Source organism: Macrotis lagotis, chromosome 3, assembly GCF_037893015.1.
Source record: "Macrotis lagotis isolate mMagLag1 chromosome 3, bilby.v1.9.chrom.fasta, whole genome shotgun sequence".
In the NCBI taxonomy this organism is placed as follows: domain Eukaryota; kingdom Metazoa; phylum Chordata; class Mammalia; order Peramelemorphia; family Peramelidae; genus Macrotis; species Macrotis lagotis.
Genome location: NC_133660.1, coordinates 241,533,272 through 241,556,004, shown reverse-complemented (window position 1 = coordinate 241,556,004; position 22,733 = coordinate 241,533,272). Strand labels below are relative to the sequence as shown.

The window sequence follows — 22,733 nt, the reverse complement described above, 5'->3', positions numbered from 1 at the left end:
AAAATGTTAGACTAAACTACCCCCAAGGTTCCTTCCAGAACTAAACCCTTGATCTTATGTTCCTATAGGAGATGATGACTTCTTTGGTGCTGGTGGGACATCAAGGTGGAGATTTCTCCAGACAGCTGGAGAAGAAGGGAGTTCAATGAAGAAGTGCCAATTTGGGATTCATTCAAATAGAGGTGATAATTGAAGTCATGTAAATAAATAAGTTCTCTAACTAAGGGAAGCAGTGAAGAGATAAAAGATAAAAAGGCTAGGGAGAGAGAGAACCTTAGGGGATGCCTATATTGAGGAGACATCAAGGGAGAGAGAGAGAGAAGATCTCAGAAGAAGATGATAATATGGAGGGTGCAAAGACCAACGGAAAGCACAAAACTTGGTTTCAACATCTAATCAAAGAAGGCTAATCAGGAACAGCTTTATCTCATCTCTCTTCCACACTCTCCTTTTATCCTTCCCTCTCTGACTCTGGTTCTTCATTTCTCACTGTGATTCCTCTCTTGACTTTCTCTCCTCCTCTCTTTCCCTCCCTTTCTCTATTTATCTTTCTATGTATCTACTTATCTGTCTGTCTCTATTTTTCTCTTTTTTACACATATAAGCACACACACACACACACACACATACCAGGTCATTGACTTGGTCTTACTAGAGTAGTGGAGTGGAAAGCCCTAAGTTACTGGGGATGATTTCAATGCTTATATCACCAGATGTGGAAGAAATGATTGTAAGTAAATAAATTTGGTTCTCCTCCTTCCTCCCCGGGAACCTCACTGAGCCAACAAATAAACACAGCAAATGGCAGAGAAACCACTTTTCTGTCCACCAGTGTAAACACATTAGACTGAGCCATAGGCCCAAGGGCCCTTTGAAAGACTCCTTCCCCAGTGACCCAAGGGGACAACAAAAAATAGGACCAAATTTGAAAGAGAGAGTCCTGGTCTGAGGGAGATTTACATCAAAGTTGAGAATAAAGGCCCAAATGCTATGGAGTAACAGAGCAGAAAGGAAATTCCCCATGTCTACAGCCAGCAGCCTCTCTAAACCCAAGTCGCAGTAGGCATTTTCAGAGTATAAATGCCTAGATGCAAATGCATGGTTCATTTAATATTTCTGATTAGAATAAACATAACATTTTCCATGCAATCTGCCTCTAGTGCTTCTTAAATGAAGCTGTGTTTCCCTCTGGGGACATAGGCATCTGTTTGTTTTCATTTTTCGACGGTTTGCTTGTTGGACCTCATATTAAAACCACTTTAGAGCTGCAGTTTCAAAGTGGTTTCAAGTAAATATGTCGCTGTCTTGGGGGGTTTTTCCCTCCTTTTTCAAATGAAGTTCTTCTTAGAGAAAGAAAAGATTCTTCTGTGAGACTTGAAAGATTCTGAAAATGAAAAGACACCTCTTAAGAAGGATCAGCTCTTGCCTCTTGCCAAAGGGAAGGGAAGGCCTAACTATCAGATGCTAAGACAGGTAAGTCTGTTAAATAAAAATATCTGCCAGCTCGAGAATGCTCTGGGTTATAAACTTGCGATTCTCCTTAAAGTCAACAAAACTGCCATCCCCTACAAAATCAACCCTCTCCTTACTTGCCAAGGGGCAGGTTACCTTTGGTGGTAAAGAAGCTTTGGGTTCAAATTCACCATCTGAGGAGGAGGTGTCAGAGGAGGAGGAGGAGGAATAACATTCAGTCATTTGAGCTCTGACAGGTAGGTGCTTGGAGCCTGAAATAGAACAAAGTACCGGATCAAACAGATGCGATTTCTTCCCTAGATTTCATGACCCAACATTCCCTCTCCCTTCCTGCCTATTGCACCTGCCCTAAGCCTAAACAGCAGAACTACCTAAGGGCAATCTGAAATTTGGCTCCCCATGTTAATTAAATTTCTGGCCCCTGGCCAAGGACTTTGCACAGCTCTTGGTGTCCATATTTTAAACACACACACACACACACACACACACACACACACACACACACAGTATTATGCAGAAATCAATTAATTCCTTAAACACCATTTATGGATCACGGGGCTTCAAATGCATTCAGAAATGAAATCTATTATTAAAATGCATGTCTGAAGTTAGCCATGGTACCTCAAACGATTGTGTGAGGGTCACCGCGCAGTCTAATTGAATGCAAAAAGTCCAAGCCAGCTCTTAAACAAATTACCCTTATGTGGCTCTCAGCATCTGGCACCCATTTTTAGAACATGACATCTGCTCGGTGTAAAAGAGCTGGCGTCAGAATGTCTGGTCATATAAAAAAATCACAAATGTAATCAGAAGCAAATGGACTCTGCCAGCATGGGCCTTTATCACACAGTCTCATGCAACATAAATATTTCATTAATTATGTCTAAACAAATGCCACTTTTATTTTCCTCACGTAAGAATATTATCACATCATCAGAGCAGTGATGAAAACATCAGGAAAGATTGGTTGGGGGTGGGCTGGGGAGGGGGAATGTGTGGACATTCCAACAATGTGTTCCCATGGGGCAGCCTGCTTTATGGGGAGGGGGAGGACACAGAAATAGCCTATCATTCAAGGAACTTTAATTAAAGCAGAGTCAGTGGTAACAATCTCCTCGTGCCCATTCTGCTCAGGATTCAGTTCATTTCTATCTACCACTGAAGACCCCTGGGTGCCTGGTATCCTCTTATGGAAACATCTGCCTTTCCATTTCAACCTTCTGTAGGGTTAATGATTAACATCTGGATTGACCCAGCTCTGGGCAATGAATGGCCCTGTTGGGGAGTAAGTTATTTCACCCTGCCCAGGTGACTGATAATTTATTGCATCCTATTTTCTTGTGTAAGTCCATATTTGAGCAGGTGTGTGTGTATTTGTGCATGTGTGTATATGTATTTTCAGGGGGTAGTATAATGGTTAAACTCTACCATCTTCCTTCTAAGTAGCTTTCTTTCCATCTGAAAGGGAAGCAAACCTTAGGAAAATTGGATGATACAGTGCAAAGTACTGGATTCTCAAGTGAAAAGATATGAATTTGAATTCTGGTTCTGATACCTCCTACCTGAGTGATTTTGGTCAAGTCACAAGTTCACTGGGCCCCATGTTATAGGATCACAGAGTTTCAAGAGACCTCAGAGACTAGCAGCTTCAATCCCCATCGCCATCCCCATCCCCACCCCCATCACCCCTGCCACCATTTTATAAAGAATGAATTGATGGGGGGCGGCTAGGTGGCACAGTGGATAAAGCACAGGCCCTGGAGTCAGGAGTACCTGGGTTCAAATCCGGTCTCAGACATTTAATAATCACCTAACTGTGTGGCCTTGGGCAAGCCACTTAAACCCCATTTGCCTTGCAAAAACCTAAAAAAAAACAAGAATGAATTGATGGGTAGAGAGGTTGTAACTTTCCCTAGATCACACAGGTGGTAGAGATGGTGGTAGGCAATTGAACTCAGTTTTTCTGACTCCAGAGTTTGTTTTCTCTCATTATGCCAGTTGCTCAATAGCAAGATGAGGGGTCTGGACTAGATGACACCTATGGGACACAGCACAGGTTCAGATCCTTCTCCTGACCCTTGCTACCCATATGATCTTTGATGAATGACTTGAACTTCCTAGGCCTCAGTTTCCTATCTGAAGAGAGTTGGACTGAATCTCTGAGATTCCTTTCAATCTAGATGTAGGATCCTTCCAAGTCTAAATCAACGATCCTACAACACTTGAAAAGAAGAAGAGAGAGGTACTCTGACTGAAGATGTGATCTGAGACAATTCCAAAGGACCCATGATGAACAATGTTGGCCACCTCCAGAGAGAGAACTGATGGAACTCTTGAATACAGATTGAAGCATACTTTTTTTACTGTCTGTATTATTCTTCTTTGTTTAGTCTGTGATTTCTTTTGTAATATGGCTAATATAGAAAAGCTTTGCATGATTTCACATGTATAATCAATATCAAATTACTTGCCTTCTCAAGGAAGGGGGAGTCATAGAAAGGAGGGAGAGAATTTGGAACTCAATATTTTAAAAAATTTAAACATATATGGGGAAACAATGAAAAAAATAATACTGGGGGAAAAGGGGGAGATTTTGGTGTTCAGATCATTCATCTTTCATCCTTCAGAAGTAGGCTCAGATTCAATGTTAGAACTGGAAGGGACCCCACAGGTTGGTCACTCTGAGTCAAGCCCCTCATTGTACAGATAAAGAAACTGAGCCTCAGAAAGGGGAAGGGACTTGCCCAAATTGACATAGGTAATGAGAGTTCAGAACAGGAATTAAATTCAAGTCCTGTGACCCAGATAATCATTAGCAGAGCAGAAATATGAACCGACTATACCTGGTATTATTTAAGACTAAAAACTGTCCACTGCTAACAAACAGTGGGGAATATTTATGCCATTTTCTGGGAAAGGAGCTAAGAACTATCAGCTTCCATGTGGCAGATGGGAAACTCGGGCCCAGAGTGAGATGCAGCTCCCCTACCTGAGATATGAATGCACAGACTTTCTTCAAATTTCAGAACCTTTTCTTCCCCCTTTCATTCAAAGAATGAGAAGACAAAATTCTATGCATTTACTTTGGCTTCCTAGTGACATCAGCTTGCTGTGCTGCTTTGGTCAAATTCCTTCCCCATTCTGGGCCTAAGTTTCCTTGTAACATCAGATGTTATCCTCTAATACTCTTCCAGTTCTAATGCTCTCTAGTCTGGCAAAGTTAGTTGGCAGCCTTTCTAAACTCACCCACTGCCTTCCATGATGAACTAAAGAGGAGAAAACTTCCCTAATAGAGGTTTAGGGGAAAGGTAAAAATTGTTCCCTCCTAATCCTGTCCCTATGTCAGGCATCTCAAACTGAAATTCTGTGTAATAAATCTACATTTAGAAAAAAAAATTGGAGAAGGAAAGGGGCTACTGATATCATCTTATTTTGTCTTTGCATATGTCTTGTGAAATCTTTCCTCTAGGGCAAATGGCTAAAATGACTGGGAAACATAACATGTTAATGATGGAGAGTCATGGAGGTTAAGAGACTTGTTCAAGGTCATGCAGTGATTCATGGATGAAACTGAGTCTTGACTCTGAGCCTCCTGCCTCCCAGATCAGTAGTTAATCTAAACTAACTCAGTGACTTGGAGATATCTCCTCTTCTCTCAGTAACAGGGATCTTGTCCAAGTCACAGAACCTCTAGCAGTTCTGAAGAAAATGAAGCTCAAAGGTTTTCCAAAGGTCACAGAGAAAATTAATGAGTCAAGTCTCCCAGATTTCTTCAACTTCCAAGTCTCTGTCCCCTGCTCTGTGTTCATCATTATGAGTTGCTTATTTTAGGTACTGCCCTCCCTCTCTCCCCAAACTCCTTAGCATAATTTGCCTATACTTATGTTTTTATGATGTCTCCCCAGTTAAAGTCTCCCTCCTGGTTGAAGGCAGGGCTGAGCCCTATTTCACTGTTGTCTTTGTATCTCTAACACAGTGTCTGGCATGTATTAGGTGCTTAATACATGTTTGGTTATTGACAAACTAATTGATTGGACAGGACTTTTTCTTCCTTAGTTGGGTCTTCCTTGGCTCATTTTTGTGAATGAGGACATGCAGAATGTAGGACCAGAGCAGTAAAAAAGAGCAGTTAGACCTAGAGTGGCATCAAGAAATCTGGGTCGGAGAGCTGACCTTTGTTAGTTGTGTGATTTTGAGCAAACCATTCTTAATACTTCTGAGACTTTCTTTTCTAATTTGAGAAATGAGACACTGCTCTAAGCACACTAGCTATTTCACCCCAGCTATTATGAAGATAGTACTTTGAAAATTTCAAATCATCATAAAATTGTCAACTGTTGTCATCATCATCATCCACCATTGCCACCACCACCACCACCACCACCACCACCACCACCACCACCATCATCATCATCATCATCATCATCATCATCATCCTGGTACCATGGGGAGAGTAGTTCAGTAAATTTCCAGAATGATAACTCCCTCCACCAATACAGTCCATCCTCAGACACTTAACACTTAGTAGCTAAGTGGGCAAGTCGGTTAACTCCAATTTCCTCAATTAAAAAAAGATTGTTGTGGCCACCTAGCTAGAATGGATCAGAGACAGGACTTGAATCCAGGTCTTCCTGATCTAAGGCTTGTCCTCTGGAATATCAGTCCAAGCATATCAGAAGCAGCTGGTGCTCATGGGGGAGTTTGACTTGGTCAAATAAGCCCTGGTCATCTGAGCAGCACAGATTGATGTTGGCAACAGAAGAACAAGATGTCACAGCCAAGCCTTGATTCCTCAGCTCTCCAATTCTAACCTTCAAGCAACTTCCTGTTCAGATTTAGACCATAACCTGCTATTTGCTCCCTTGTTTCTTTTCCCAGCGGGAATAAATTACTCCCTTCTCATCCCTCCTCTTCAAGTCCCATCAATAATTAACTGGAGTTACAAGGGCTCTGGATAAACAGCCGGCTGCTACCGGAGCACCTGCTTCCCTCCCTGCCAGGGACTCTTTGCTGAAGCCTGATGTCTTCTTTGAACAAAGACAGGTTTCTTGACTTTCCATTGGCTGGGAACAAGAGCCCTAATAGCTCAGGTTGGTGGGGAGGCTGCAGGCCCTGATCCTCTGGCTCCCCAAGAAGTGGGCTGGGGACAAAGGCAGCTCCACTGGGCTGTTCTCCCTGGATCAGAGATATCTGTAACTAGAAACCAGTTTTCCTTTCATTAGCTCTGAGTTCTCCAGGGCTGCCTTCTCCTTTGACTAATATGGTGCCCTTTGGCTGGAAGACTGGACCACTGGGAAACAAGAGGCAGGAATTGCCAGGAGGTTAGGTGATGAATGGTGTCCAGACATAGGCCCTGTTGTTTCAGGAAAGAACGGATTACCCAGTAGGCCACCCAGCTAACCCTGAAATACCCCCAAGCGGGGAGAACATATTACTTAACAAGGCAGGTAGAAGGAGTTAATGTCTAATAGAGACTTATAATGACCCAATTCTTGTTGGGGAGCCAGGCCAACATGTTTCAAAAACTAAAAAGAATAAGATCTTTTAGCTGAAATAGGAAATCCTCTTTTGAGGATGCCTTTAAAAGAATCTAAAGCTAAGAAGGGTAAGGTCTCTTCCATACCTGAAGAATTTGATTAGCCTGACTCTTAGGCAGATAAAACCCCTTCTTAACCTGGATAATGGGAGTCAGGAACCTATTGGATGTTTCCCTCTCTTCCATGTGTGGCCTGAAAATAATTCTGTTCTGAATGCTTCCATTGGGTCTGTCTCAACAATAGGATCAAGACTGGAAGGAACTTCTAACTTCCCTATTCTTTAAAACAGGGCTGTCCAAAATGTGGCCCACAGGGTGATTTTATGGTGCCTGTCTGTGGGTTTACTAAATGCATTAGTAAATGAAGTGGAGCTACCAAAGAGCTCTCACTAAAATGGCAAATCAAAATATATTGTCTATTGTTTCAATAAAAACTTTTAAAAGTAAGGTTGGGCAGCCTTGCTTTAAAAAGCAAAAACAAAACTCTGAAGCAATCCCACTAATTCCTTACTCCCAATAGTTAAAGCTATTGTTCTCCACCTCTTCTCTTAGTCAAACTCTTTTTAAAAGGCCATCTATAATCAAAGCTTCTGTTTCCTCCCCCACCTCTTCTACACCTCTGTGATCTAACTCTCCACTCCACGATTCCCAGAAACCACCTTCTCCAAAGTTACCAGGGATCTCTCAAGTGCCAATCTAATAGCCTTTTCTGGCTTAATTTTTTTTTTCATCTCTAAAGCATTTGACACTATTTACCACTTTATCCTCCTGGGTTTTTATGACATTGCTGTCTCCTGGCTTTCATGCTACCTATCTGATCATTCCTTCTCCATCTCTTCTACTGGATCTCGCCTATGTCATGACCATTAACTGCAGATATGCCCAAAGCTCTGTTCCTGTTTGATCTCCAAATTCTGATCTAGCAATCTTGTCAGCTCCCCTGGCTTCAGTGATCAACCCTATGGAGATGACTCACAGTTCCAACCCCATATCACAAACTGGATATCAAAATATCAGTGTTTCAACAAATCCATTCCAAAACTCACTTTTCCCTTCCAAATCTGTCATCTACTCTCTTGCTGTTGTCTGTCTCTATGTCTCTCTCTCTCTCTCTCTCTCTCTCTCTCTCTCTCTCTCTCTCTCTCTCTCCCTCTCCTGTCTCTGTCTCTCTGTCTTTCTGACTCTGTCTTTATCTCTTTGTATATCTGTCTCTATCTCTGTCTCTTTCTCTTTTCCTTCTACTCCAATTCATTCTTCACACAAAAGTCAATGTGATTTTTCTAAAGTTTGCCTCTGTCACTCTCTGTTAAATAAATTCTAGTGGCCTGTGATGCCACTGTTTGGTCTTGAAAGTTTTCTGAAAAGGCCATATTCATCTACTCCCCATGCACACAAGGCATCTCCATGCCTTTTCGTTGACTCCCCAAAGCCTGGAGTGCTTTCCTTCTTCACCCTTGCCTCTTAGAATTCCTTCAAGAACCATGGTGGTTTTTTTTAGGTTTTTGCAAGGCAATGGGGTTAAGTGACTTGCCCAAGGCCACACAGCTAGGTAATTATTAAGTGTCTAAGGCCAAATTTGAACTCAGGTACTCCTGACTCCAGGGCCAGTGCTCTATCCACTGCACCACCTAGCCTCCCCAAGAACCATGTTTTCTTGAGGCTTTTTGTATTGCCCTCCATGCTGGGACTTTCCCCTGTGAAATTATTTTGCTTTTATCTTATGTATAGGTATATATCTTATATAAAGGTTTACATGTACATGATGTCTCCCCCTTTTCAAATGTTATAGGCAGGAATTGTTCCCCCAGATATTCACATGGATTTTTGCCTTTTCTGTGTATCTTCAGTGTTTTTCAAGGTGATTAATAAATACTTACTGATTAATTGAACACTCTTATTTGGCAGAGAAGAGAAGACAGATTTAACCCAGGTCACACAACAATTGAATGGTAGAGTTGGGACAAGAACTCATTTCTTCACCTAGGCAGTGTTCTTGCCATTACACAATACTGCCTCTTAGTCTAAATCAGTAGATATACCTTGAGTAGGATGGCCTTTCCCTTTCCCTTTTCTTTTCAGTCCATACACTGGACATAACTGGGTCTTGAGAGATCTTGTTTGGATGGCAAGATCTCAAGAGCTGATGACACATGTCTTTGTATAGGGCCTAGTTATTTGAAAATGATGATAGTTACATCTTCATATCCACCCCAGGTGTTCACTATTTGTACCAGACCTCTGGTAGAGCATTACAAGCTAGAATTGGGCAGAGAAGCCATAGTCAGACACACTGTAACTTGTCTCTAACATAGCGAAGTTGTTTTGGTCTTCTTTGATAACAAAGGACAAGAACCAACCAACTCCTCAAAGGCACCAGATTAATCCAATGGGAGGCATTATGGTACTGACAGAATATTAGAATTGGAGTCAGAATCCCTAAGTTCAAATTTGGTTTTTTCATTTTTAAAAAACTCTCCATGTAATTTTGTACGGTCTCTTCACCTCTCTAGGTCTCTATTTTCTCTTTTGAAATAAAAGGAAACAAATAGGAATGAACTTGAAGACCTCTGAAGCAGCTTCTAGTTCCTAGTCTATGATCCTAAGAATTTATGATCCAATAGCAGCTTGAGAAGGCTAGGAAAGATCTTTTGGACATTATAATTCTCCTCAAAATTCTACAGAAACTTCAAGAACTACAGTGCCTGAAAAGTTGAGAAGCAGTCAATGGGTTCATGAATTCATTTGGAACCCCTCCCATCATTCACAGAGCCTGGTCACTCTCCAAATCTCCCACAACATTGAAGTGCTGATAACATTTGATGATTAGCGAAGAGGTTTCTTGCTATGAGCAGTTGTGTGTTTAGAAAGTGAATGATTTGAGTCAGTGAAGATGGTCACTTCTATTGTAGAAGAAGAAAGACAACCACACTTTCTTTCCTTTCTTCCTATTCTAAAGCAATATTCAAAGCAACTCGACCCAGTCTTAAGTTTAGAGTTTGAAGAGATCTTAGAGACTGGAGAATCCAATCCTTTCATTTAATGGATGAGGAAACTGAAACATAGAGCCCAGGATCATATCGTTCATAAATGTTTATTGTAGAATTTGAACCTAGGTCTTCTTGACTCAGCAATGGCATATTTACTACTCTTTTATCCCTGCCTCCCCTTAAAAAGAGGAGACAAGGGTTTGGAGAGATTCCATGTTGTCATTTTATATGACTTTAAAATGAGGGAGGTGTGAAAAAGATCTGATGATCTTAGTAGTCCCTCAGACTCAATTCTATGATCCTCTTGACCTGTTAGTGCCAATTTCTTGAGTCCTGGAATCTACTAATCATACTTTGTGCCACTGGAGGGATAGGTAGGAAGGGGGTGATAAAGCAGGGCTGTCTGAATTTACTCACTGAATAATCTGAAGGTGGAAGCCCTTTCATGTTCATCTTTGGTCCTGACTCCCAAATAGCTTGCCCCCCCCTGCAATTGTTTCTCACACTAACCTCCATCATTCTCTTTACCAGACCCAGGGCATTTGGGATTTTAAGCCGGTGAATCACCATATTTGTGGGGTAAAGAATAAACTTCCAAATTCAGGACAGGGGGTATATGAGAATCCAACTGCTAAATGCTAACATTTTCTGCCTGGTTTCCAGGTAAAACATCTTCAGTTCCTTCAACTGATTTTCATATAGCATGGTCTTAAGATTCTCCATCATATTGGTCAACCTTTTCTAGAATCACAGTTTACACAGAAGTACAGAATCTGAGGAAAGAAGGGACTTCAGAGCCCAGCTAGACCTTCTCATACATGAACAAGAATCCCTTTTATGAACAATATTCCCAACAAATGGACATCAAAGATCTGACTTAAGACCTCCAAGATGTGGAGTCCACCATCCTCCCAGGCAGCCCATTCATTTAAATTTAGGATAGCTCTAATCACTAGGAAATATTTTGAATATAGATAATGATGATGATGATTGATGATAGCACCTACCTCCTAGGGTTCTTGTGAGGATAAACATGCAACAGTATTTAGATTAAAGTGCTATGAAAAAACTAGCTATTGTTATTATAAACATTTGTCATCAGACCTGAATTTGTCTCTCTGAACCTTCTCCCCTGCCTGTGCTCTGGTTCTGCCATCATAGGTCAAACAGAAAAAACCCCTCTAATTCCTCTTCTTCATAATAGCCATTCAAATAATGAACCCATGTCCCATGTTCTCCTTGAGTCTTCTGTTTTCCAGGAGAAACATACTCAGTTTCTTCAATTGATTGTCTCACAGCATGGTCTTAAGGTTCTTCATCATGTTAGTCAACCTCTTCTAGACATAGAAACCTTTCAATGTCCAGCTTAAAAAGTGGCAAAGCTTGGAGCTAGGTACCATATTAACAAAGGCTTCTGACCAGAACAGAGTCCAGAGAGGCTCCTTCTTCACTTGCTTACTATTCCCAGAAACTTTGTTTCTCATGAGGCAACCTCAGATTACTTTAGTTTCCTTAGCTACCTTTCATATGGTTGATTTGTAATGAGATTGATGACTTCTAGATCTTTTGAAGATAACCCTTCTCTACATACCTCCTCCAAGGTTTGCCCATGAAGAAGATGACTTTAAACAATTCCCAGGCTTTGGAAATTGTCCTTGACCCAGCTAGCTTTCTCTCAGTTCATTGATGTGGGGCCATATTATTGGTTCTCCCTCCACATCCTCCCTCTGACTTCTTTCTCTCTGCTCCCATAGCACCACTCTCATGGATGGTTTCATCATTTTCACAGAGTTTGACCTCCTTACTTCAAATCTCTCCCCACTCCAGTCCATACTGTTGCCAGTTACTTTCCTTAAACATAGATCTGACCATGCCACATTCTTATTTAATAAATCCCGCTCTCACCCTATGACATTTAAAGTTCTTCACAACTTGATCCTCAGCCATCCTTTTAGCCTCATTGGACATTACTCACCTTCCTGCTCTCTGCATTCAAAATAAATTTTGGGAGCAGCTAGGTGGTGCAGTGGATAGAGCACTGGCCCTGGAGTCAGGAGGACCTGAGTTCAAATACAGCCTTAGGAACAAAATACTTACTTAACTGTGTGACCCTGGGCAAGTTACTTAAGCTCACTGCCTTGCAAAAGAATAATAAAATAATAATAAATTGTCCTTTTCTTTCTACACACACACACACACACACACACACACACACACACACACACAAACACCTTCATGCTGATGATGGAATTCTCTCCCTCCTCAATGCTGCTTCATAGAATGCCTCTCTTCTGAGGGAAATTATTAATAATAACTTATTTGGGGAGATCCAGATTCCTCCCTTTTTCTAAAATCCTGATTTCAAAAGTTTGGTCTCTTGAAGGACATTTCTAATAAAGAGATTGAACACAGACTTCACCTAGGTAGGGGACAGTCAAGGTTGGGGGGCAACTTAGAAATAAATGAAGTAATCAAAGTTCTTTTGAATAGAATAGGTTCAGTCTCTAATTGTAATAATCATTCTCTCATTCATTGTCAACCAATCAGAATTGATTGATACCCTCAGATATACCACTCTTCCAACGGGCATATAAGCCATGGCCCTGCTGCCATGACTGTCTTTGGTCAAAGAAAGAGAGATGGCCAGAAAACCATCCTTTTATTAAAAGTTTGGCATTATTAATAAAATGATTATGTCTCTCAAAATGTTTTAATCAACACGCTTCTTTGAAAATGCATTTCAGGAATAGCTTTCTATCTGAAACCTTTCCTGACCAACTTCTGGTGCTCTCCCCCCCACACTACTTTGTATTGAATCATTTTGTATGCATTAGTGTTTATTATTCCTACCACAGATGTCTATATATATATTTACTTGTACTATCCCCCCATTAGAATATAAATTCCTTGAGTTTAGAAATTATTTCATTTTGGGGGATCTGTATCCCCAAGACTTAGAACAATGCCTTGTATAGAGTAAGTGCTTAATAAATGCATGTTGATTGATATAGAAAAACCTGCTGAAAAAAATCACTTACTTGAATTTTCTCCAAGGAAAGGAACGTCCATTTGACCTGAGGAAGACTTATTCCATGACTGTGATATTCTCCTTGGTGGATAATAGGTGTCTGTTGCTCCTGGGTTATGACAGACTTTGCTAAGCTCTTTCATTGTTTCAAAAGATCCCAGATTCTCATTAGCTTTTCCTTTGAGTCTAAAGGAAGAAAAAAGACTACCCTTCTTTGACAGGACATTGTACTGGTCCAAAGGTCTTCCCAGTAGTACTTCTTTCAAACTAGCTTTGTCAAAGACATCTTCCACCTTAGCAGAGGGTAGAGTCACAGGCCTCTTTTGCCTACTGGGCAAACTTCGAGCTCGAGCAATTCTATCTGAAAGCTTATGCATACCAGGAGGTACCTCAGTGGTTTCAGGTAATGAAAAGGTCAAGTCTGTGGTCTCTCTCTCCTTCCCAGATTCCAGTAACGACAGGATGTTGGGCTTCTGCACATCACAATCTTTATTGTAACTTGTTTTCCTTAAGTTTTGGGAGTGAACACTAGGGTGGGAGTCATTCAAGGACAAGTTCTCCATATGTGTCTTTGGTCTGGAGTCACTCATCTTCTTTCCACCCTCTGAATTAGAGAGGAGGGGTTCCAAGGACCTCCTGATTGCATTTGCTATTAGGCGTAGAGGGGATTTGGGTCTTCGTAATGTCCATTCCCCTGTAACCTTTAGTGTTGGGCCACAGGTTTCCTCTGGAGTCTCTCTCTGGTCTGACAAAGTTTCCCTGGCTGACCCAGGCAATGATGAAAGGTCAGCCAGCTTTGATGTTTCAACTCTTTCATCACCTCTTGAATGCATTAGTTTGGATCTCTCTCCAGTCTTACCCAGACTTTGATTCTTTGAATTAGCATTATTCCAGTCCAGCAACTGAGACTTTTGCTCTTGAGTAAGGACCAACTTCTTTAAGCACTGTTTTTTATCCTCAGTGTATTTCAGTTGGCTGTCTTCTCTCCTCCTTCCAATGCTTGCCTTGCCTTGGCCCTCCTCAGGAGATAAGGCTAGGAATGTCCTTCTCCTTGACACTACTCCACCATAATCTGGACCATCCTGGGTACTTTGAGTTGCCCAAGGAATTGCTTTGGCTTTCTTATGGCCATTGGAAGTCTTCACACTAGCATCCTCTGGCCTATGTGTGGAAGAAGGGTCTTCATTTGCCACTAACAGAGGATGTTCTGCCTCCTTTTGGAAGTGATGAGGTATATATAATGGCATTTCCTTACATACCTCTCTCATGTGGACTCTTCCCTGAATGATTGGATTTTGGGGCTGAGAATGCCTTCTTGTGATTTCAGGGGAATTGATGTATGATGTCACCTGGAGGAAATCAATATAAAAATTATAAAGCAATCTATATTTCTCATAACTTTATTACAGGCATTCCTTTCCCTGACCATTCTCCACACCTTTTCCTCTCCAAGTTTTTGATGGAAGTGTTGAAACAGACTCAAAACTACAATTGGGGTAAATACAGCATCAGCAATAGAATCCTGGCAGTAGGTAACCAATGGTATGCGAACCCCATGCTCCTAGAAGATCCAACAGCAGTCATGGGGACAGAAGTTACCATGGAAAGACACCACTCTTCCACCACAGTGGATGTCACTGTCTTGCAATAAACCACATCTACTCTAAGCTGGTTTCACCTCAGAAGATAGGTAGAGCAAGGCTGGAGATAAATCTGTCCTGAATGTCTTCAAGTGAATCAGATTCCAACTTAAATTACATCTCCTGAGACAGTAGTGAAAAAAACATCAGATTTGGAATCAGAAAACCTGGGTTCAAGGTTTAGTAGTCTCAAACTGATGGTGAACATGGCAGAGAACTTTTATATCCTTGAAACTCAGTATGGTCATTTGTAAAATGGGTACCACAATATTGCCAATGTTTTTCTATGGGGGTTATTAGCATTACCTTATTTATAGAATGGAAGAGTGGAAAGAAGGCGGCTAAGTAATGCAATGAATAGACACTGGACTTGAAATCAGGAAGGTTCATCTTCCTGAGTTCAAATCCACTCTCAGACACTTACAAATTATATCACTTTGGATAAGTCACTTAATTCTGCCTCAGTTTCCTCATCTGTGAGAGCTAGAGAAGGAAATGGCAAACCTCTTCGGTATCTTTCCCAAGAAAACCCCTAATGTTCATGAAGAATCAGACATGACTGAAAAATTTCTGAACTGAACTGAGAGCAGGCAAAAGAGGCCTATGACTACCCTCTGACAAAGGGAAGATGTCTTTGACAAAGTTAGTTAGATAGAGGTGCTACTGGGAAGACCTCTATCTTTAGGTTTTTTTCTTTCTTCTCTGATTTCTTTGCTTCTCATGACTCTGTAGTAGCATCTGATTGATACTAAACTGTCTGGTTCTTTGCGTTGTTTTGACTCCTTTTATCACCTTAACCTTCTGGCATTTCCTTTCAATCATTGGTTAAGGGTGTCTTATTTGCTTTCATTTACTTCTCCTCCACCCCAAGTTCTATTTCCCCTGATTTTTTTTATCTTTAATTAGACAATAGACAATAACCATTCATGGTTATCATTATTATTATTATTATTATTAATATTATGCTTCATATACCAACTAGATATTGTGGTCATCTTCCAATGCCTTTTCATTAGACAACATTCTTTTCAAGATATTTCCATCCCTGGAAGTATTCCTTGATGAGATCACCATTGCTAGAATTATTCTTACCATTGCAACAGTCACAGCATATATAGTTACCTTTAGGCTCAGAATTTTTCATTTTATTTTATATCAAACATGAGCTTTTTTGAGTGACTCTGTTTTAGTATAACTGGTCTGTTTCAGTTTGTGCCATCAAGTTCAGAAAGGAATTTTCAAAATCTCATTCTAAGTGAGCCCATCATTTCAAACCTTTTGAGGTAATAGTATCACAGACATTCTCACTTTACTTCACATTCTGCAGACCTCTGTAAATTGATTTGATTAATGCAAATCTGCCTGTGGATGTGGGAAAAGGAGGAAGGGAGGGAAAAGGGAGGGAGAAAGAAGGCCTCCTGTCATGCTCAGACAGAGGAGGCAAAACACAAAAGCTGGGGCCAGGTGGGATCAAGAAAAAAGGAAGCAGACACATAGAGGCTGGATATGGACAGGATAGGCAAGAAATGAGGGCAGGGGATAGATACAAGAGTAGACAGACAGAAAACAGACATGTGGGAGCCAGGCAGGTGAGTGGATCGGGGCAAATGTCTCTCTAGGCAAAGAGATCTCAAGCCAAGCCCCCTTTCAGGTAGTGGTGGTCTCTCCATGCCAGTTGTTTTGTTTTCACTTGGAAGGATTTATTTGTAGGGGGGGGATGGGAGGCTATAAAGTATCAAGGAACAGAGAAAGAGTACAGACTGCACAATAAAGTTAACATAGGGTTTTAATGTGGCTTTTTTCAGAATATGTAAAATCAAATTTACATCAAGTGAGAACTATGTGTTTTTGTCATCTTTTTTATTATTAGGTAGAATGGAGTTTGTGTTAAGTGAAGATCTTTAATTTCTTAAAGTCCAATAGGTTTCCTTTCTTCATATGTAAGTAATTCCTCAAGTTCTATACTTGTTTCATCAAATCTAGGCTTCAAAATTAAATTTTTTCTTACAATTGCCATATATATATATATATATATATATATATATATATATATATATACACACACATATATCTTGTGTCACTTGGACTTAAGGCTGTCATTGGCAAAAAAGTAATATGCCTCTGTCTCTGATAAATTCTATTTCCAGATTTTGTCAGGATGGCTAGCATAATGCTCCATTAAAAATGTCTGGCTGTGGTACATCAAAGGCCTGTATAAATTCTAGCTATTTTTTTTTCTAAAAATGCCTTAGGTTATTAGGTAATGGTGCTACCATGATGCTGTTGCTGGTAGTGGTGATGATGATGACAATGATGACAATAATGGTGGTGGTGGTGATGATGTTAATGGTGATGATGAGGTAACTAGAAGTTAGTCAATCTGTCAACATCAGGAACACACAGGTAGTGATATGGGATGACACAAAGATAAGAGGCAGTGCGATCCTGCTCTGGGAAATCTTCCAATTTACCTTAAACTTCAGATAATGTTTTGTCCTTCATTTTTGAAGAAGTTCACATCAGGGAGGTGATACTATGATAAGCACGTGAATTGGATTTATACTAAGTCACCAGTCTCATTTTTTCCTCCAGAGTCATTTGGGTCCAGTGGCCAGATAGGAATCAGGATGACTGGAGATGGTCCCAGTTGTTAGTCAATCAGTGTGAAGTGACTTGCCCAAGGTCACATAGCTAGTAAGAGTCAAGTATCTGAGGTCACATTTGAATACCTGTCTTCCTGACTCCAAGACCAGTGCTCTCTCCACTATGCCACAGTTGATGTATGAGAGAGAAGAGGATTCCCTTTCTTTTGTCCTTTAGTTTTTTCTACCAATTTACAAATTATTCCAAAGAAAAACCTTTCCCCTGTCCTCTTCTCTGGTCAGGGTCTATCTGGAGTATTAAGCTCAAGTCTGTTGGAAATCATGATGATAAGCTAGTGAAAATCCAGAAGAAAGCAACCTGAGTCCCTGCCATGTGATGATTTTTTTTAAGGTTCTGAGTATGTTTAGACTGGGGAAGAGAAAGTCCAGATTGGGTTGGGGTGAGGCATGATAGAATTCTTCAGAATTCTTCTATTATTGGCTCCAAAAGTCAGAACTAGGAACAATGGGCAGAAGGTATAAAGAGACAAATATATGTTTGAGATTATGAACAATATTCTGTCTATTAGATCCCCACCAGATTGGAATGGACAGCCTCAGGACATAATTGGTTCCCCCTCCCTGAAGGTCTTCAAGTCAGAGATGAATTACAACCTGTCAAGATGGTTGCAACAATTTTCTTCGTGGCATGAATTACATGAGACGGTCATCAGAGTCCCTTCCAACTCTGCTTCTTTTCTAGAGAGTTTAACAAAGATGGTGAACAGCTACTTCCCTCAGCTGAAGATGTGGAAACAGGAGGATCGCTTACATGACCTCTTGCTTTCCCTTCCATACCTGATTCACAGTCCTATGGGGTTTCTTTCCCTCAGTTTGTCCCATTATTCAAAAAGTCATCATTTGTAATCAACACTGAACAAATCGTATTTATCTGTCTGAAAGTTTGGGAGCCTTTGATCTTTTTTGAAGGATGAATAAAGGCCCCTGACATCTGAAAGGAGGATAAAAGGTTGGCCCACCTCCTGCTATGTACCAGGGAAGCAGGGAGCTGAGGCCTGGCATCATGTTGCATTTTGGTTCCTCTTAGAAAGAATTTTCTGACTGTCTGAATGGTATGTATGAGAGGCAGGTTACAAGTTAGACAGGTTATATTTGATTTAGGGCAACTTAGGGCAATAATTCTGGTACCAACTCTGTGCATGTTGGGGAGGGCAGGGGAACAAACAACATGACACAAGGCTATATTTTGGTATCCTCTTGAGTCACATATTGGAGTTATTCAGAACAGTGAGTGAGGGGGCAGCTAGGCGGCACAGTGGATAGAGCACCAGCCCTGGAATTAGGAGGACCTGAGTTCAAATGTGACCTCAGGCACTTAATAATTGCCTAGTTGTATGACCTTGGGCAAGTCACTTAACCCCATTGCCTTACCAAAAAAAAAAAACCCTATCCAGAATAGTGAGGGAGAACATTGATATTGAATGGTAGGGGCTAGTCCCTTTTCCACCCCTTTCCTATTCTGGGCTGTTCACTTTGTCTGATTCCAGGAAGCTTCTGGATAGCAATGGGAAGGCAAGGGATGGACATCACATTTTACTTGCTCAGAAGTCAAGGCAGACATCTCAGTGGTCATACCTGAGGCAGGGGAACATCACCACCACAAGGACTCCCAGGACCAGAAGCTGAGGAAGAATAGGGGTCCTTGGAAGACAGCACAGATTTCTTACTATTCGAGGATGTCAAATCTGTACAGGGAAGAATACAAGGTCTGTTAGATTATCTCTAAAAATAGAAAGTGAGGGTTTGCACCAAATCTCCCCCCCCCCCAGGAGAGGGAAGAGAAAGGAGGAAGGATGGATAGTGGCAGAGAGCAAGGACATAGAAAAGCTGGTTATCAATGGGATTCCTGCATCCCAATTGTTCAGAATTGTGGGTACCAAGGACACCAGGAATTAACTCATCAAGGACCCAGGTAGTTCTGGGTCTGAAGCCTGTTATATACTATAATGTGAATGGTAGTCTCAGGGAAATTTGACTGGATATCTTAACATAAGTCGTCCAAGTTTAAATCTATTTGTTAGAATTGAGGGGAATAGTTCATTAAGTCACTTAGAAGATTCCCCACATCTTTTCTCAAGATGCTGAAACAGTATTTTCCCTAGAATGCTGTGAGCCAATACAAAAGCTGAGGGTGAGAGCAGACCAAGGTGTTTGCTGCCACACCAATCTAAACAGAAGTTCTGCTGACAGAAAAGAGAGAGTGAAAATGAGTCCAATGGCAGGTGGGAGGCAGAGGCCGGTGTCCAAGCAGGTGGAAGCCCCAGGCTCTCAGCACAGCCTGCCCTGCCTGGGAGAGGGGCCTGATCCCACAGGGCCAGAGCAGGCCACGGCTGCCCACCCAGAACTGGTCAAAGACATGGCTCCTAATGGAAACCATCCTTCAAAAGCAGCACAAAGAGGAAGTTAATTTGTCATTAATTTAGTCATTAGGGAATTTTAAATGACCTGAATGACAGTTGCTCCATATCCAGAATCTCATTAGTTTGTGTTCTGCCTCGCACTCCCCCCACCCTCCCAGCTCCTCCTCCCCCAAACACACTTCACAGGCGCTCAGCGGAATGAACATTTACCCTCCTCCTCTTTCCCTCTCTCTGAAGCTCTCCCTGTGTCTCTGGCTCTCTCCCTCTGTCTCTGTCTCTGTGTTTCTTTGTGTCTGCATCTTTCTCAGTCTCTCTGTCTTTATCTTTGTCTGTCTGTCTCTCCCTCTATCTCTGTGTGTCTCTGTCACACACACACACACACACACACACACACACACACACACACACACACACTTTCCCCCCTCAGTCATTTTCTCTCTCACACATTTCCCCATCTCAGTCATTCTCTGATGCACACTCCTTCCCTTGCTCCCTTTCTCTGTCTTCCCCCCTCATTATCTCTTACACACCCATTTCATTCTCTCTATCGGTGTAACTTATATATGAGATGCACACATTGAATCCTTTATAGGACAGTTGTCTTCACTGGGGACAGTGAAGGCAAAGCCCCAAGTGATTTCAGTCTTTTTTGGCAATTCTGCCTTGGAGCTGTCCTGGGGGTAGGGAAGGGAAGAAGCCATAAGGTGGCTAAGGAGACCATGGTCTCCTTACAAGGAACTGCCAGAGAGCCAGGCCGCTTCATCTGAGGAGGCCTAGGCCTCCCTCCTAACCCCTCCAGCAGATGTGGGGGTGGAGGCTGGCCACCCACCCCACCCAGGCCTCCTGCCCAGTCTGTATTTGAATGTTCTGACCTAAAAAGGCAATTGGACCAATTCCTCTAGCACACTAAGATTTATGAATCAATTGTTACTGCTCTTCCTGCCTACAGCCCGAGGCCCTTGCCAGGACCCTCCTCTTCTTTCTCCTCTCTTTCCATCCTCCCTCTTCTCCTGCAGGGAAGGCGCTTCAGCTCTTGGCAATCCTGGGGCTGCCCCCCTCTGTCTGCCTTCCCTATTCTTCCTAAGAGGGGAATATCATATGGCATTTGACTCCCCAGAAGTCTTTGCCAATGATCCCTTTGATCCTGCTCTCCTGCCTCTGCCTCAATTGGCACCCCAAAGTTGGCACACTGCTGAAAGAATATTGTCATCAGGTGAATGGTGAGAGGAGTGGAAAAAGTCATGGTCAAGGGTCAGAAAGTCAGGGTTCAACTTTCCCAATCTGGTCCAGGTAAGTAAAGAGAAAGATAGGATTTAAAACTGGAAATGAATGATTAAATAAATAGCAATTATTTAGTCTTACTGTGCACCAAACACCATGTTAAGTGCTGGATTATAAATACAAGAGAGTCTGTCCCTGGCCTCAAGGAGTTTACAGTCAAAGGAAAGGGACAACTTACATAGGGCAATGGTGGTCACAGAAGGGTATTTTGGGCAGCAGGGCAGGGGCAGACCACTGATGTGGAAATTAAGTACCAGAGAAAATCCAAGGTCACAAGGTGGTAAGTAGCAGAGACAAGATTTGATCTTGTTCAGCTCTCAGTCCTAGCCTGTCATGCTCCCTCATTTCAGGCCCAAGTTAACCGATTGGGTCACTGGCTCTATGAGGGGATCCCTCAACCCCCCCCCCCATCAAAGATTCATGGACTATCAGAGCAGCAAGAGGTGGCAGAGTTCATCTAGTCGCAAACCTCTTTTCACAAATGGGGAAACTGAGTACCCAAGATGGAAAAGCCAATTAATATGTATCAGAGCCAGACTTAAACCCAGGCTTTGTGACTTTAATTTCATCATCCTTTCCCTACAATTCACTCTGATGGGAATGGATAGTTCTTCAAAGCCTTCAAAGCAGAGAAGACACCTTGTTCACAAGTCCCTTTGTGTTGCCCTTTCCCCCACCATGGTCTAACCCCTACAATTTTACTTTATATTTTAATCTCTAAATTTAAATATAAATACTCTACACTTTTAATATAACATATATTCTTTTCTAAGTACTGAGTGCCATTTTCCCTCTTCCTCAATAAAAGGCTTAATTTTTAGGAGGGAAGGGCAGGGACTGTTCCATTTTTGTCTCTTATCTCTGACAATGTCTGGGGTATAATAGACAAAGATGCTTATAAAATGAATGAAGCCACTAAGAAAGAAGACAGTGACCTCAATTCATTTTTTAAAAATACTTTACATTTACAAAATGCCCAGTGAGATGGGGGTTTCAAGGAATGTTAGCTCCAATTTACAAATGAGAGAAACTGAGGTTCAGAGGCAGGTTAAGTGATGCCTCCTCTGGAGGGGAATGGGCCAATGCTGTGGACCGAAGGGCCTCTGGTAGGCTGATCCAGCCTCCTCTTGTCCTTCCTAAAGGGGCCCCTCAAGTGTTCATCATCTGGTCTTTCCTGCCTCCTCCCTTGATAGATGAGATGCTCCCTTTCTGAGCCTTAAACTTCTTTCCAACCATTGTAGACAATCACTTTTGCTCAACATCCACTTGTGTAGCTCCACCCTACTATGAGCCCCCATCTGGGGGTCCCCTACTCTCACCTCTCTTTTCAGTGCCCCCAGAACCAAGATTCCCTGCTTTGCCCTGGGATCCTGATTGAGGCATATGAACCAGAAGAGGCTGGCCTATACTTGGCCTTCTTTGGCCCACCCCTCCCGCCTCCTCCCATCCTCCTTCTCTCAGAGGGAGCCAAGCCCTGCTTCCCTCCCCTAAGCCAGCTTTGCAACAGAGCCCCAGCTTCCCAGCCCTCCATCCAGGCTGCCCTTGGCCAAGACATTCCCAACATCTTCCTGAAGCCTTGGAGCTCCCTCTGGAGGCCACTCTTAGAACTACAGACAACTCCTACAAAAGCCCAGACTGACCAGAGTTCATTGTCTGGGCTCCCAAAGCTGACCGGGGTGGATGGGCTTTCAGCATTGGCTTTTCTCTCTCTTTCCTCTCTTCATCTTCCTTTCTCTCCCCTTTACCTGGTTGACTCCCATGCCTG

General features: G+C 42.1%; 1 protein-coding gene across 1 annotated transcript in view; it reads right to left on the bottom strand.

The window, feature by feature from the left end:
• MICAL2 (microtubule associated monooxygenase, calponin and LIM domain containing 2) overlaps positions 1-22,733 on the bottom strand; it is a 285,377-nt gene that overhangs the window by 44,966 nt on the left and 217,678 nt on the right. The window contains exons 30-32 of the mRNA XM_074230325.1: positions 18,903-19,012; positions 13,035-14,373; positions 1,609-1,724 (exon numbers count right to left, since the gene is read on the bottom strand). Of these exons, the coding sequence (XP_074086426.1) occupies positions 1,609-1,724; positions 13,035-14,373; positions 18,903-19,012 (1,565 nt within the window). The remainder of the gene's footprint in view (positions 1-1,608; positions 1,725-13,034; positions 14,374-18,902; positions 19,013-22,733) is intronic.